The 16,889-nt window shown below is 46.2% G+C and overlaps 1 protein-coding gene across 1 annotated transcript; it reads left to right on the top strand.

The window, feature by feature from the left end:
• Positions 1–10,020: 10,020 nt before the first annotated feature.
• On the top strand, positions 10,021–13,263 carry TUBB2B (tubulin beta 2B class IIb). Its single transcript, XM_003788277.3, has 4 exons — positions 10,021–10,316; positions 11,128–11,236; positions 11,501–11,611; positions 11,941–13,263. Exons 1-4 carry the CDS (start codon positions 10,260–10,262, stop codon positions 12,999–13,001), a joined length of 1,338 nt encoding a protein of 445 aa, XP_003788325.1. The 5' UTR covers positions 10,021–10,259; the 3' UTR covers positions 13,002–13,263.
• The last annotated feature ends 3,626 nt before the right edge of the window (positions 13,264–16,889 follow it).

Below are 16,889 nucleotides of genomic sequence, written 5' to 3'. Positions count from 1 at the left end.
CACGGGACTCTTGGTGAAGAGAGTTTTGGCTCTGGAAGTCACTGGTTTCTGCATGTTAATTTCTACCCCAGACTGGCATAGTTCACCCTCCACTCCAGCCAGAAGCAGCCAGCTGTCACATGCTTTCTCACCATGAAGAGCAATTAGGGGCTGTGTAAAATCTCTCTGTTGACTGTAATTCATTCAATGTTTCCTCACCCCTCTTCTTGTAAGTTTTCACTTCCTCTGCAGCTGGTGGTTTCTGTCCTTTCTTTTCCTATTTACACCAGTCTCAAATCAGCTTCTTTTCCAGAGAGGTCATTAAGAGTCTCTACTTTCTGCTGCAAAGTTTTTCTTTTGTTCCCCTGCAGAATTTAGGCTGAATGTCACACCAACTTGGCTCCTCTTCAGTTAGTTTATACTGAAGACAAATTGAGCTGAGCACAGCAGTGTGCACCTGTGGTCCCAGGAACTCCAGAGGCCACGGCAGGGGGATCACTTCAGCCTAGGAGTTTGAGGTTGCAGTGAGCTAAGGTCACGCTCTAGTCTGGGCCACAGACAGAGCAAGGCCCCATTTCAAAAAATCAAAAAAAGAAAGAAAAGAAAACAAAGAATTTGGCAAATATTTTTCTATCAGTGCTTCATTTTCCTCCTCTGGTTTCTTAAACAAAACTCACTTCAGAGATCTGCCTCTGCTTCAATGGCAAAGTACAGCAGTTTAAAACTTTTTAAAATTTTTTAAATTAAAAAAAAAACAAGGCTCGGCGCCTATGGCTCAACCGGCTAAGGCGCCAGCCACGTACACCTAAGGTGGCGGGTTCGAATCCCCAGCCCGGACCCGCCAAACAGCAATGGTGGCTGCAACCGAAAAATGGCCGGGCGTTGTGGCGGGCGCCTGTGGTCCCAGCTACTTGGGAGGCAGAGGCAGGAGACTCGCTTGAGCCCAGGAGTTGGAGGTTGCTGTGAGCTGTAATGCCATGGCACTCTACCCAGGGGGACAGCTTGAGGCTCTGTCTCAAAAAAAAAAAAAAACAAAAAAAAAAACAAATTGTGCTGAAAACCCAAAAGTAAAAAGTGCTTGCCACCTGTAACAATAACAAAAATTACTTCTTTATACCATAGCTGTAGCCAGGAAAAAGTGGTTTCGATGTTGAATGGACCCCACCCTCTGGGATCTTTTAAAATTTCCTTCCCTCTGCAAGTGAGAGCTCCTTGCTAAGATTTCCCACATAATTTTATGTTCATTGTGAGTTCAGTGTGTTTCTTACTCCAGTCATCCTTCCTCAAGGGTATCTTTCCATGCTTCTCTGAGATTTGGTCATTTTTTTTCTTAAGTCTGGTGAAATTTAGACTTTATCTGTCTTCTTTTTAACTTAGTTTAGCTTTATCACAATGTAATATTTTTGCCTCTAAAAGTTTCACAGAATTCTATATAAAAACATGTAGTATTTCCACAGAGTTTTTGCTGTCTAATAGCTTACCCTATTTTTTTCACATGGTACTTGTCCTCAGCAGCCCACAGCAGAGTATTTTTTCTCCTGGAATCTGACTTCTTTCTTAAGGCCCTCTACCCACTCACCTCAGAGACAGGCTCGTTCTGTCCCCTGGGTTTTTGAGATGTCACTGTTGCTTTGAACCTCTGTCTGAAACCTCATGTTTTTTAAGAATTCTTTTTTTTTTTTTGGCATGGTATTTTCAAACAGCTGTGCAGTCTGTTGTCCCATCCCTTGATATTTTCTGTTCTTCCCAGCAGGAATGGCTTCCGGAATAAACTGGCAAACAACCAATTAATTCCCTGCAAGGTAGTATTTCCAGCTTCTGGGACATGTGACCAAGATCTGGCAGGTCACCCCTAGAATCTTGAAAGAGCTTTTGAGCATCCTTCCGAAAGCTGCCGAGCTTTCTGCAGCTGAGGACCTTCTGCATTTGACTCGAGTCAAAGCCACATTCAGGGGTACATTTTTCCTTCTCTCACAGGCTGTCAAACAGCCAGCCTCTTCCTGTGTGTGCAATCCTTCCTCCCGCACTTTCATTTACAGTCGATTTTACACTCTCTGGAAACTTTTTAAAATTTTTTTCAAAAGTATCCACAGGAACAGTATTTCTTTAGTTTTTCTATTTCCTTTTCTTTTCTTTCTTTCTTTTTTTTTTTTTTTTTGAGACAGAGTCTCACTATGTCACCCTGGGTAGAATGCCGTGCCATCCCAGCTCACAGCAACCTCCAACTCTTGGGCTTAAGCAATTCTCTTGCCTCAGCCTCCCAAGTCACTGGGGCAAAGGTGCCCACCACAATGCCTGGCTAGTTTTTTGTTGCAGTTGTTGTTGTTTAGCAGTCGTGGGCTGGGTTCAAATGCTCCAGCTTCAGTGTATGTGGCCGGTGCCCTAACCGCTACGGGTGCCGAGCCTAGTTTTTCTATTTTCAAAACCATATGCTACCTTTAAAATTAAAAGGCAATATAGCTGAATATAAAAATATTGGAGCAGACTTTTCTAGAAAATTGTATAGGAATTGTTTTACCGTCTTCTGTGACATTGAATATTGTGTTGGAAAAGCACGAAACAACCATGATTCTCCCAAGCTCCATTTATAAAAGTGACTTGGTTTTTTTCCCAATCCCCCCCGGATCCTTTATTAACGAGAGTCTGAGGAGTAGATACTTGTTTTATCTTTCCTCTAGTCTCCTGAAAGATGGGGTTTGCATTTGTTTCTCCTCCTCCTTTGGGCAGTTTCTAAGAGGAGAAGGAGAAAGTTCCGTTTGTTCTGTCATCTCCAAACCTCATCACCAAGACAGTTGCCTGTTTGACACCCACTGATCTGCATGACAAGAAACAGGATGCAGGCTAGTAATTCAACACTGATTCCTAATAAATTATTTCCTTCTCTCCTTCCATTCTGTCTTAACTAGAAATCTTAGTCATGTGTTACCAATACAGATGAGCAAAAGAGAAAATGCAAGGAAGGGACTTGGTAGATATTTGTAGGGAATTGAAAAATATTTTCAGAAGAGGAGGGTGTACCCTCCAGGCCCTCCAGTGTCCACTATCCCACTGAAAATTGCAGAGTGGAGGCGGGGAGGATGGGATGTGGCCTGGGCAGGCCAAGAGAGGATGATGGTTTCTTTGTACTTATCTGCAGAATAATCTGGCCTGCTTCATGGTTGGTTTTTTTTTTTTTTTCTTTAATTGCCTTATATCTTTGGTGTCTTATTTACCCAAGCTCCATTATTATTTACCCATATTTAGTTTCAGGCAATGTAGCTAATAGGCTAATAGGAGAGGGTCCCTGTCATCAAGGCCTCACAAACCAATAGAAAACAGAGGCATCTGTGGAACTAACTCTAATCTAATAGGGAGGTCTCAAAACAGGGCAAGCAAGAGCCTCCTTTGGAACTTGGGAAGAAATTGTGAGAGGTTCTGTTTATGCTTATGTCATGTAAAAATAAGGAAATTACACATTAGCTAATGTTCAAAATGACACTGGTACTCTCCCAGGATCCTTCCGTCTTATGGTCATATGTCATGAATTATTCTCTAGAAAAGGAGATCCATAAAGGAGGAAATGGAAGGAGGTTTGCCTGGTGTATTATCTAGTGTTTGTTTCACCAACCCTCTCAATGGGGCACGCAGCTTAAATGGCTACAGCAAAGAGATTGCAAAGTGTAGGTGATGTTAGTGATGCAGACACATGTGCATAAAAGGAAATGGTCAACCCAACACTCTGCTCCTTATATTAGCTCTTTGTCAAGCCTATTTCCAAGTAAGAAAGTCATGAAGAACCCAAGTCTGGCCAGATACTGGCCAAAATAAAATTAGAAGTTATAGAAAAGTTTATTTGAAACATTGACTAACATCTGATATTATTAATGATGCCCCTCATATTAAGTTTATTGTGCCTTGAGATACTGGCTTATGAACATACATATATATAATTTATGAATAAGTAAGTATATATCTTTTGGAAATGCATGCTCTTCTTTTTCTTTTGGTGGAGGTGTGCAATGAAACAGCTTATGATATCACTGTTCCCCGTGCTGCCCTACAAAGAAAACTGTGGGAGCAGAGCCCAGGCTATCATTGTTCCTGGCAAGGAGGGAGACAAATCACAGAAGTGGCATCTTGAAAAATGAGTGAGATGCCACCAAGTAAAGAATAGAGGCTCCCTTCAGGTAGATTGAAAAGTCTGAGAAATGAGACCAGAGGCTCCAGACAGCACGCCCATTCTAAAGATCAGTGGCCAGGCAGATGTCTCTTAAAATGCATTGTGTATAGCCAGAAGGGTGGCAGGTAACATTGGAAACATAGATCACACCTAGGTTTGAAGGACCAGAATTCCATATTAAGAATTTGGACCAAGCACTAGAAGCAAAGCCAGTCGATGGAAATGTACAAACAAGGAAGTGTCTTTACCCAAGGAATAGTTTATGTTATCTCTGATCTCTAACAACACTGTCAAGTGGTAAATTAGCCAGAGGAAGAAGCAATATTTTTTTTTTCCACCTAGCTCACTATAACTTCAGCCTTGACCTCCTGACCTCCTGGGCTGAAGTGATACTCCCACCTCAGCCTCTGGAGTAACTAGGACTCCCTCTTTCTCTCTCTCTCTCTAACTCTCCATCTGTTGTTAAGAAACTTGGAGAACTATACGGGGTGGCCATAAAGCTCGTGTGCAATTTAAGATAGTGTGCCATTTTAAAATGTACATAAACTTTATGGACACCCTGTATTAGCACCAAGATGAAAAATATCACTCAAGGAGATACTTAGTAAATAATCTTTTTCAGAAAGAAAAAAATTAATTGAGGTAAAATATATATAACACTTACCATCTTAACCATTTTTAAGCAGTTTAGGTGAAGTACATTCACGTTATTATGCAACTGTCACCACTATCCATCTCCAGAATTTTTTCATCTTGCAAAGCTGAAAATCTGTACCCATTAAATACTAAAACCACATCCCACCTCCCTCAGCCCCTAGCAACCATCATTCCACTTTCTGTTTCTATGAATTTGACCATTCTAAATACATACATGGAATCATACACTATTTGACCTTTTGTGACTGGCTTTTTTCACTTAACATAATGTTTTCAAGGTTCATCCATATTGTATATGTATCAGTATTTGCTTTCTTTTTAAGGCTAAATAATATTCCATTGTATGGTTTTACCACATTGTTTATCCATTCATCCATTAGTGGACCCTTGGTTTGCTTCTACCCTTGGGCTATTGTGAGTCATGCTGCTATGGACACAGATATATACACATGTCTTAAAGACCCTGATTTCAATTCTTTTGGGTATGTATTCAAGAGTAAGCCTGGCTCGGTGCCCATAGCGCAGTGGTTATGCACCAGCCACATGCACCAAGAGTGGCAAGTTCAAACCCAGCCCCGGCCAGCTAAACAACAAAGACAACTGCAACAAAAAAATAGCCAGATGTTGTGATGGGCGCCTATAGTCCAGGTACTTGGGAGGCTGAAGCAAGAGAATCGCTTAGGCCCAGGAGTCTGAGGTTGTTGTGAGCTGTGATGCCACGTACTCTACCAAGGGCGACATAGTGAGACTCTGTCTCCAAAAAAAAAAAAAAAAAAGTGAGTTATTTTGAGAGAAGCAGCAAGTTCTCCCAGAGGTTCTCTTTATGCATAATTTTCTTGAAAATGTACTGTGAATATTTGGTGGCCACTCAAAAAGACACTGGTCATGTCAAAACAAAAGATTTTCCACTGGAAGCTGACCTGTGTCTGCAGTGAGGCCCACTAGGCATCTAGAGTTAAGAGGCAAAGATGTTGCTAGGTGTATGTGTTTGTATCTATCTGGATATACATTTTCAGTTTACTTCAATAGCAAACAAAGGTCTAGAGCAGATTTTGAAAAGAAATAGCTGCAGAGACAGGAATGGTTTCTAAGACAGCCCTACAATCACATCGATATTATAACAATCTGCTTCTGAGCTTAAAATGGCTCTCTCATCTTATCTTCTGGTGTGTACTCATTATTTCATAAGGGATTGATTTGTAACTTTGTGGATCTCACAGGCTGCACCTTGCAAGGGGCATGATGTCAGTCTCAGTTTCTGTAATGCTTCCATTTGAGACTTCTGGTCTACTTGTTTTCTACACAGTGTGTTTCTGTATAATAAAATGCCTTTTACCTAGGATTCACAGAGCATGCATTCCCCGGGCTTACCCTCCCAGAGGCTAAGACTCTTAGACATCATTGATAGTGTGGGGGAGGAGAGGCTGCCTATGAAAGGGAAAGGGTGCCTTGGAAAGCCAGGGTTCTAATTCCTCTGCCGGTTTGTATGACAAAGAGGGCAAATATCTTCTGTGAAGGCTCAGCACTTTCAGGCTGAATTGAGGCCATTCCAACCCAAATTCACGACCCCTGGCAGTGGAAAACACCCAGCCTTGCTGAGGAACAAAGAGTAAACGTCTGCTGCACCGGGCTGCACTTGAGGACTCAGAAACGTTTCTGTTTATTCCAATCTTTTGTTACATGGGCTGGCTGGTCCCTACAGCGTTCCACGACTGCAGAAGGACAGGGCCTCGGAGGCTTCCACCAAGGCAGATCAGAGAGCACTGAACAGCTCTACCCGGCGTTGCCTGCAGAGGAACGAAGGCCTGCAAAGAAAGAGGGAGGGCAGTGGGAGGTAAATCAGGGGAGCAACAAAGCTGAGAAAGCTCAAATCTTGGTGGGTCCCTGGAGCCTCCCTCCACCGAGCTCTCCACACTCTTAACAATACGGAGCTGCGACCCCTTCCTAGCCCCAATTCTCTGGGCATTTGGCTTCTTTATGTAATTGTTAGGATTGATAACCTTCCAATATTTCTAACTGGAGAACACTGAGGAGAGTAAAAGGAGGGGGGAATAATGATGGATTTGTAGGCTTTCTTTCAATTCTCCTTCGTTCATTGGCTAAGTGTCGGTCGCCTAGGAAACCGCGTGCATCTGGCTGCAGAGTAGGTTGTCAGGTTGTGGGGCCTGCGGGCTGGGTTTTAAGTGGTGAATGCAGGCAAGTGGGGAAGGGGTGGGGGGGATGGGAAGGGATCCTCAGGCTAAACATCTAGTTAAATTTCAATAAATACGTTGAAATATATTTTGCATTAGTAAAACAATGCTTTTAGAATTTACTCCCAATTCATCTAGGAAAAGCCTCCTTTCTATCAGATTTCTTTAATTAAAACAATGACTCTCTGTGTGTAATAGATAAATGCAAAATCACTTAAGGATTTTCCATTGAAAATAATCTGCAAATCGTGAGAGCAAATATAATTTTAGTACTTTGGGGTATATCTTGCTCACCTCAGCCACACGATCAATTACGCAAAAAAAAAAAAAAAAAAAGTATTTTACTTTACCTAGGGATATTTCTACGTCTGTTTCTGGATGGGATAATTTTAAAATGTTGTGTATCATTAAAAACCAATGTTTAAACCAATGCATGAAAGGAGATCATGAAATACGTTGTCCTGAAATCTTCATGTTTGATATACAATGACCTAGATTGAAAGGAACTGTGTATAATTAACAAACAAAAAGAAATGCTGGGGACCCAACTGAAAGCTATTCTTTTTTATTTGAAATCGGGGAACCAGCCTCTTCCTGGGAGCTATATGGAATAAAGGTTTTTTAAGTATTATCAGGCAAATAAAAATGGGCAGCATCATAATTCCAATTGAGGTGGGGTTAGGGTGTGGAATGGTTAACATGAATGCCTGCTCAGAAGAGGCAAGGGTGTGAAGGATAATTCGAACAAAAAGCGTGAAAGGAAAGAAGATTTGGGGTCGAAAGAGCTGGGTCCCCCAGGCTGTCAAGTTTTTTTAGAGGGATAATTTCCAGTCTCAGCCTATCCGAAACGTCCTCCCGTAAAAGAAACCCGAGAGGAACGGGTTCTTTGATCTATCTGATCTGAACGCACGTTTTCACCCAGGCACTCGGCGGAGATCTGGCTTGGAAACAGAGGCTGAGAAACCGTTAAGAGAGGCAGGCAGGAGGCAGGCTCAAATTTCCCAGCGCAGAGTTGAGCCCCAGAAGCGCTGCGCGTCGGGGTTGCTCTCTGAAGCTCGCAGCAGGGCGCTGACCTCTCCGAGTGCGCCTACATTCTCAGAGCGGGTGTCGCCCCCGCTCAGTTCCTTCCAGCGCGGCTCGGGGTCCCGCCGGAGCCACCACCTCCAGGCTCACACTTGCTACAGCCCTTTCGCTGGGCCGTGGTCACCTTCCCGGAGGGCTAGGGCACCTGGAAGACGCGGTTGCAGTCTGAGCCCTGTCTTTAACTTGCCGCGTGACCTTGGGAATTGTTCGCCTTCGATGTTTCTGCATTTGTAGTATCTGGATTAGAAACTCCGGGGTCAGGCCCACCCCGCGAGCGGGGCATAGGGACAGACCCTCCGCTGCTCTGTCTATTGCTCGATTCAACCCTAATCCGGGCACCTGCAGCCGCGCCTGGGAAACTCTGGCCCTGGTGATCCAGTCTGATCGCCCAGCAAGTGGGGGCGGCTGGGCTTTTGTTCTTGTTTCTTTTCTTTGTACATTGAAATTGAGTTGAAATTCTCCTCCCATCCCACAGCGGGAAAGGGAGACGGTGACAGCTTGCTGATAGTTCTGGGAGAGTCTCACTCAACAGCTGCAGGCACCCCTCTGCAGCGGGAACCCGGGTCATTCTGCCCCTCTTGCCAGGGAACTAAAGGGGTCATTTCACCTAGCAAACCATTCGTCTCGGTTAGGGGGCGGTGTGCTTCAACTATCGAATTGCGGAGAACAGGTTGTGCAAGTGAACAGTTCTGCCACCCTTTCGCCTCCCTCCTCCCAAAGTCAATCTCTCTCTCTCTTTCTCTCAACAAAGAGATCAGTTTCTTCTTCGAATACCTAGGGACTGCGGATTCGAAGGGTGTCGGCGCTCCAAGACTGCGCACGCGCTTGTGTGAACGCGCCCGGGTCTCGGGTGGTCTTTCTCGCGCGCAGTGCTGCAGTTTGTAAGTGTGTCACTCCCCTCCCCAGCAACGGGTAGGCTGGGACCTCTTGGCCTCTGTGAAGAATATGAGAATGTTCGTTGCACGGCGAGAGGAGAACCCACCCCTTGACTTGACAATAGATGAACCGAACCCTGAGAGGGGGAGCACCTGGCGTGTATTGCGGAACAAATCCTAAGCTTTTGAGAGCCCTTTGTTCTGCCGAGAGCCCCGCCCCGGGGACCCCACCTTCTTTCTGCCCTCAGAACAGTCCACTGCTGCACGGCTGGCCACACCCACTCCGTCCTGCGAGTGACTTTTGTTCCACAAAGTCAACCCGCAGAATGGAGGGGTCCTTGGTACCAGCCAGGGCGCTGTGGACTCTAGGAAAGGGTCCGGCAGGGTTGGAGGGGCTCAGAGATCGCTCCACCCCTGGATGCTGCTGCCGCAGGGAGAGAGAGCAAGAGGACCTAGAGGCTAGGGGACACAGACAAAGGGGAGAACAGGCCGAAGGTGGAGACAGGGCACAGGGCATCCTGCTGCTCTCGGGCGGCAGGTGTCCCGGGTCGTGATCACACACGACTTCCTTCTGTGACCACCTGTCCTCCTCAAGGCTCTAAGTGACAAGGCATCGGCGCCTGGGCAGCCGTTGGCCTCCAGGGTTGGGGAAAAGGGTAGTGGTCTCACCAGGGGCAGTTGGCTTGGGGAACTCTGGCTGGTGGCCGAGTAAGGAGCTGCAATCCAAGCTAGTAGAGCAGATTGCGCCACCTCAACCCTCCCACCACTCGGAGCACCTGACGGTTTTTCCACCTGCTTCAGTCCTTCCCACCTCCTCAAGCAGTGCCAGCTTTCCCCGAACCAGGCCTGCCGAGCTGTTTGCCCCGCCTCATCACCCTCCCCTTCCATACGCTTCCCCCCATTTCCCCGCACCCAGTCTTCCCCTCCCTTCCCCCACCCCAATTTTAGACAATGCGCACACCCCCAGCCTTCTCCCCGGAGCCCCCCTCTCCCCTCCCACCCCGGTCCGCACGCCCGCGATGATTGGCCGCGGGCCGGTGGTCCAGCCCCCTGGACGGTCCCTGGGGCTCGGAGCATTACGTCAGCCGGGCACCGAGAGCGCCAGCGCAAAGCGGACTGGGGGGACTGGGGCTGGGGGCGCGGCCTGCGCCGTCCGCCCCACCCTCCCTGCATAAAAGGCCGAGCCAGCCGGGACGGCCCTCTCAGCCCGTCGGTTCCGGAGCGCCTTTTTAGTGACCCCGCTGTAGGTGTGTGAGGGGAGTACGGACAGACCCACTAGACATCACCGGACCAGGAAGAAGCTAACTAGGCACCATGCGTGAGATCGTGCACATCCAGGCAGGCCAGTGCGGCAACCAGATCGGTGCCAAGGTGGGCGCGCCGCCGGGGAGTGGGTAGGACCCGGGTAGGAACCTGGGCCGAGCGCCCCTAGCGGTCTCGAGGCGTGGGTGTGGTCCTGGGGGCTTGCTGAATGCAGTCCTTCTTGGCAGCTTTGTGCCGCCTGGTGGGGCGTGGGCTCGGAGGCAAATTTCGGTACGCAGTACAGAGACCTCTCTTTCATTTTTGCAGTAACTCCTTTGGAGTCGGGGCCACCCCTCGGCCTCCCTTCCTGCTCGCTACCTAGGTAGGCACGCGTGCCTGGAGAAGACGAGGGTGTGTCCTCGAGGCCATAAGCGCCGGTCTACTCCAGCAGCCGACTCAATAATTGATTTTACTCGGCTTGAACTCGAGTCGCCTTGCGGGGAGAGGGGAGGCGAGGCGAGCAATTGTCTCGCGGTTGCAGGACGTGCTTTGAATCTAAATCCATGGTCCTTTAGCTCCCTAGCGTCCGGGTTTCCCTGCCCCGCCCAGCTGGCTGAAGTGCTAGCGCCCTCGCCCCCCACCGCTGCCCGGGGGTCAGGACCCAGTGAGCAAGGCTCATCCAACGCCCAGTTTTGGTAGATGTCTTTCTCCACAGCCCCCATGACCCCTACCTCCTACTGCGGGCAGCTGTTTGCCTGGGAAACGCCCAGTTTCAACTTTCTGACCGGGCAAAATACAAGCCCTGCGGCTGTGCCCGGGTCTTGCCGCTGAAATGCTCCTGAAATGCTGGGTTTCAGAACTGAGTCTCGGACTTGTCTTTTTGAGTCGCGGCGTCTCTAGGGGGTCATGCAGGACTAAATGTAGCCTTTTTCTGTCTCAGTTTTGGGAGGTCATCAGTGATGAACATGGTATCGATCCCACTGGCAGTTACCATGGAGATAGTGATTTGCAGCTGGAGAGAATCAATGTATACTACAATGAAGCCACTGGTAATTGCCCTTACCCCACCCCGCTCCCTTCGGTTTCTTACTGCCCCGGCCCTTCCCCTGAGACTGACCCCAGAGGTGTGGCTCCAAGGGAGGGTGGACTATAGAGTCCTGTATTTCAGAGGGCCCCATTTGGCAGCAGAGCCCTTTGAGGGCTTTGTGGTGGGTCCTCCTTTGTTTGAGGAAACATCAGTGCCTGACATAAGGAAGCTTGTCTCTAAAGAGCTTTCTGCCTGGAGTCTAAGTCAGCTGTCCTTCCCCCTGCAGGTAACAAATATGTTCCTCGAGCTATCCTGGTGGATCTGGAGCCGGGCACAATGGACTCCGTCAGGTCTGGACCATTTGGCCAGATCTTCAGGCCAGACAATTTTGTGTTTGGTGAGTGCCTGGCATAGCTGACAGCGTGAGTGGATTATTCTACACTAGGCAGCTCAGGTGGAGAGGTGGGACTGCACAAGGGTAAGGTAAACATCCAACTTAGCATTACTAAAGGCTAAAAAACATGCTTGTCTTTCAACTTCTAATAGCCAGGTGTCCTAGACGTTCTTATTTATAATTACATCCATGAGCAAATATTTTAACGTCTAGCCATTTTGGTGATAAACTGAAATAATCTTCTCTGACTCATTGATCTATATTATGGGGTTTGAGGTAAACAATTTAATACAATCATCAGTGACTTAAGAATTCTCTTTTCCCTCTGGCAGGCCAGAGTGGAGCAGGAAATAACTGGGCAAAGGGCCACTACACAGAGGGAGCCGAGCTGGTAGACTCCGTCCTGGACGTGGTCAGGAAGGAGTCAGAAAGCTGTGACTGTCTCCAGGGCTTCCAGCTGACACACTCGCTGGGGGGCGGCACGGGGTCCGGGATGGGCACTCTGCTCATCAGCAAGATCCGCGAGGAGTATCCAGACCGTATCATGAACACCTTCAGCGTCATGCCCTCGCCCAAGGTGTCAGACACAGTAGTCGAGCCCTACAATGCCACTCTCTCCGTCCACCAGCTGGTGGAAAACACAGATGAAACCTACTGCATTGACAACGAGGCCCTGTATGACATCTGCTTCCGCACCCTGAAGCTGACCACCCCCACATACGGGGACCTCAACCACCTGGTGTCGGCCACCATGAGTGGGGTCACGACCTGCCTGCGCTTCCCGGGCCAGCTGAACGCAGACCTGCGCAAACTGGCCGTGAACATGGTGCCCTTCCCCCGTCTGCACTTCTTCATGCCGGGCTTCGCGCCCCTGACCAGCCGGGGCAGCCAGCAGTACCGCGCCCTGACGGTGCCCGAGCTCACCCAGCAGATGTTCGACTCCAAGAACATGATGGCCGCCTGCGACCCCCGCCACGGCCGCTACCTGACGGTGGCTGCCATCTTCCGGGGCCGCATGTCCATGAAGGAGGTGGACGAGCAGATGCTCAACGTGCAGAACAAGAACAGCAGCTACTTCGTCGAGTGGATCCCCAACAACGTGAAGACGGCCGTGTGTGACATCCCGCCCCGCGGCCTCAAGATGTCGGCCACCTTCATCGGCAACAGCACGGCCATCCAGGAGCTGTTCAAGCGCATCTCGGAGCAGTTCACGGCCATGTTCCGGCGCAAGGCCTTCCTGCACTGGTACACGGGCGAGGGCATGGACGAGATGGAGTTCACTGAGGCCGAGAGCAACATGAATGACCTGGTGTCCGAGTACCAGCAGTACCAGGACGCGACCGCTGATGAACAGGGGGAGTTCGAGGAGGAGGAGGGCGAGGACGAGGCTTAAATTCACAAGATGGAGCAGGTTAGGGAAAGCTAAGAAGGAAAGCAAGGGGGTGGGGGGCTTACCGGTGAAAATATCTTGGCAGTTGAACGAAAGCAGCATGGTCTACTGTAGGTGTGTGCACTGGTACTCTGGTGCTCTTCACTGTTGCCTGTCACTTTTTTTTTCCCTCTTTTTGTAATATTGATGACATCGATGTAACATTTGAGATATTTCTGAGCTAATGTTGTAATGGCTAAAAATCACATAAACGTTTGTGTCGTAATAGTGTCTGTCCTCTTTTCTTTCTTTTCCTTTTTCTCTTTATTGAGTTCCTTATGACCAATTTAAATGTAACTTTCTGAACACTTTATATTCTTTTCAAAAGGGAAAGGATAGGTAACAGCTGAAATGACTTCACTCTTTGGATGTGGTAAAACTAAACAAACTACAGTCATATCCGATTTAAGGTGGGAGATGAATGTGAGTTTTAAAATGCCTTTACGTAAATATTTTATTAGCTGAAAGTCTTTCTGCTTTGAAGCGCATTGTGTTTTCATGTAGGAACCCTGCTATGGATTTCCTTTATAAAAATTTTAGTTACTACCCTCTCATAAAACAATTCTAAAGGAGAGTGGAGAGTTAGTGTTCCCTTCTTCCTGTGGTCCTTGATACAGTTTCCTCCCGGAAGGGAGACCATTCTTATCATGATTTTCTTATATCCCTAAAGAAATATTTCATATATTTTCAAAACTGTATAAATTATTCCCCTTTTTTCTTTCTTCACTCACATGGGGTCTGATACTAATACATTATTCTCCAACTTCCTTCCTTCTCTAAAACAGTGTATTTTGAAGATAAAGAGAGGTTCTCTCCTTTAAATGGATATTATACATAACATCTATTATGTACTTGTCCATATTTTATTTAGCTGATTCCCTACCAATGGGCACTGGTGCTTTTTTCTTACGGTGTAGTGCCACAGTGAATAATTTTGTGCATATATCATTGTGTACCAGGGAATAGCTAACCTATAAATTTCTATAAATGTAATTGTCTCTTAAAATGTCTATGCCTTGTTAAATTCATGAAATACCTTGTACTTAGGAACTGCCATAGATTTATAAATGGTTAATAGGCTCATTTTCAAGCTACTTTCCCCCCTAGCCATCGTGTTTATACTACATAACAAATTATTTATACTTAACTTCATGTAAGTTTATATGAAATTGTGAATCCTGGATTGTGGGTAATTTTTGAACAGGCAAGGCACAATAATATTCACAGTTTATTGCCTTTTTGCCTGTCGTGCCCAGCTGGGATTTGGGATTTGAGCCCATGTCTGACTATAGACTTAACTCATCCACTAAAGAAGCTATGGGATTTTAATAATCAATTTTCAGTTAAAATACTTCTATGGGATAAATTATAGTGTATCAAGATGGTGCTGACACTCTGCTTTAGTCTGGGCCAGTTTCTCATTTTGAGAAGAAGTAGATTGTAAATCATAAATAAATGTGTAAAACTTATTTACATATCCTTATGGAAAGAAAAATCAAGAAAACTAGATTTAAGATTTTTCTAGTTTTTAGACTAGAGAGGGAAGGCCTATTTCATTCTGCTTCATTCCTGTTACTTAAATATTGAAAAAAAGAAACAAATGAGTGTACATAAAGGATTTCCATTATTAGAGGGGCTGAAATATATTTGAAAATAGTTTCAAAGAAAAGCATGAGCAGTATAATTTTAAAAAGTATGAAAATAAGTTAATGCTACCACATGGCTCCCATAAATGGAAAAGAGCAGCAGTTCACTTTACAAGTATTATATATCACGAAAACTTGATGGGTAGGGTCAAACAGGTCAGGAGCCAGTGGCTTCAGCTCCAGTTTTCTATATTTAACTGGCAGGTGTGATTCCCACTGAGCTGGTGTAAAGCTTCCAACAGCCTAATTAAAGGGTGACTTTGGCTTTAAATGCCCAGAAGACTTGAGGCAGCTGCCAAGATCCCTGGATCTTTCCTTGGCCATGCGTTCTCTACAATCTGTCATTCATAAGATCAGTACCTTTGGAGAATAGTGGGATTGCATCCAAGCACCTCTTGGCATACTGGAAGCGTCCTACTTCTCTTCCACCTGGTGAGAAGGGCCTGTACCAGCAGGCCAGCCTGCTAGTCTGTCAGCACACCCATGTCTGCATTGCTAAAGCTTATTTTGGCATGATTAGGACAATGGGTGCCAAACTGACCAGTCAAGCACTTGCTCTGGGACCTAATATAAACTTTAAATGCATACTTAGAAAAAATAATTCAAAATGAGGGAAATACTCAGACTAAGGATTAGATTAAGATACTATTTTGGAACCATTGGTTTCCTTTGTTGTTACCTGATAGGATTTGGCGGTGGTGGTGGTACATGTCTGTTATGTTCTATTCCTCCTTGATGTTCCCTAAGAAGGATATTCACTTCTAAACAGGCACAGTAGCCAAATTATAAGACTCACTGGGGTGTGATGCAAGATTCAGAGGTAAGGGTTAGGGAGGGGATGTCGGAGCCTCCTTGAGGTTATCCTGAGAGTCTGAGAGGAAGCATTAACCCAGTGTGCTCTAAATTGACTTGCTTCTGTACATGAGACCCAGGGATGATCTAAGACTGTTATATTCCCCCATTTTATCACTAAAAGTGTGTCAATACCAATTTGAACTAAAAGTAACATTAAGAGATCATATCATTTACCCTCCTTATTGTGTAAGTAAAGAAACAGCATCTGAGACCTTTAAGAGCTAATTTTTCTCCACCCATTTTACAGAGACTTTTATCTAAGATTCCAGAACAGATTAGGTCTCAGGCCTAGGGCTTTTTTCTCTACGGCTGTGTCATTTAGGTGCCATTACATACAAAAATCACATAAGGATTATGAAAAAGGGAAAGACGAATTTCCTGGCATCAAGGAAAACCCCAGCAGTGTACCTTGGTCCTGCTTTCAGGTCTTAACTTTCCTGATAGGTTGGGCACAGACACAGTGCCACATTTTTTCTATAATGGAGGGTCCTTGTTTGACAAGTACTGCTAATGTCTTGGTTCTAAAATACCACATTCATGGCTTGGCGCCTGTAGCTCAAGCACCTAAGGCGCCAGCCACATACACAGGAGCTGGCGGGTTCAAATGCAGCCGTGGGCTGCCAAACAACAATGACAGCCATAACCAAAAAATAGCCGGGTGTTGTGGTGGGCGCCTATAGTCCCAGCTATTTGGGACTGCCAAATAAGGCAAGAGGATTGCCTATGCCCAAGAGTTACGCCAGGGCACTTGCCAAATAAGGCAAGAGGCAAGAGGATTGCCTATGCCCAAGAGTTACGCCAGGACACTTGCCAAATAAGGCAAGAGGCAAGAGGATTGCCTATACCCAAGAGTTACGCCAGGGTACTACCCAGGGCAACAGCTTGAGACTCTATCTCAAAAAAAAAACAAATACCACATTCACAATGCTTGAATGCAAATGTGGTTGCAAGAGGAACATTCTGCTGGGGATAGTTACAGTGAAAAAGAGTAGGAAGTTACTGGAGACCACTTGTACACATCCATTTTAGTTAAGATGTGACTGATATGCTAGATAAAGCTGCTGGACAAACTCTTGTATGTCTGATTTCTTTCTGGTGTGGAAGAGAGGTCCTACTGTGAAGTTACCCTTTTCTAAATACACCTTGGAGTTGAGGCATTCACTTGAAAACAGTCTCACTAGTACATTTGTTTCTTTGCCTCCTGGCTTCCCACTTAAAAGAGGATAGGTCAGTGGGTTTTAGCATATACACTAAAGAGCTATACGACCATTATTACTACCTAATTACAGAACATTTTCTTTTTCCTTTTTCTTTCCTTTCCTTTTTTTTTTTTTTTTTTTTTTTTTTTTTT

The sequence above is a fragment of the Otolemur garnettii genome, unplaced genomic scaffold (genome assembly GCF_000181295.1).
Source record: "Otolemur garnettii isolate 467f Iridium unplaced genomic scaffold, OtoGar3 scaffold00026, whole genome shotgun sequence".
Classification (NCBI taxonomy): Eukaryota; Metazoa; Chordata; class Mammalia; order Primates; family Galagidae; genus Otolemur; species Otolemur garnettii.
The sequence above is the reverse complement of the archived record's forward strand: the minus strand, read 5'-3'. Positions and strand labels throughout refer to the sequence as shown.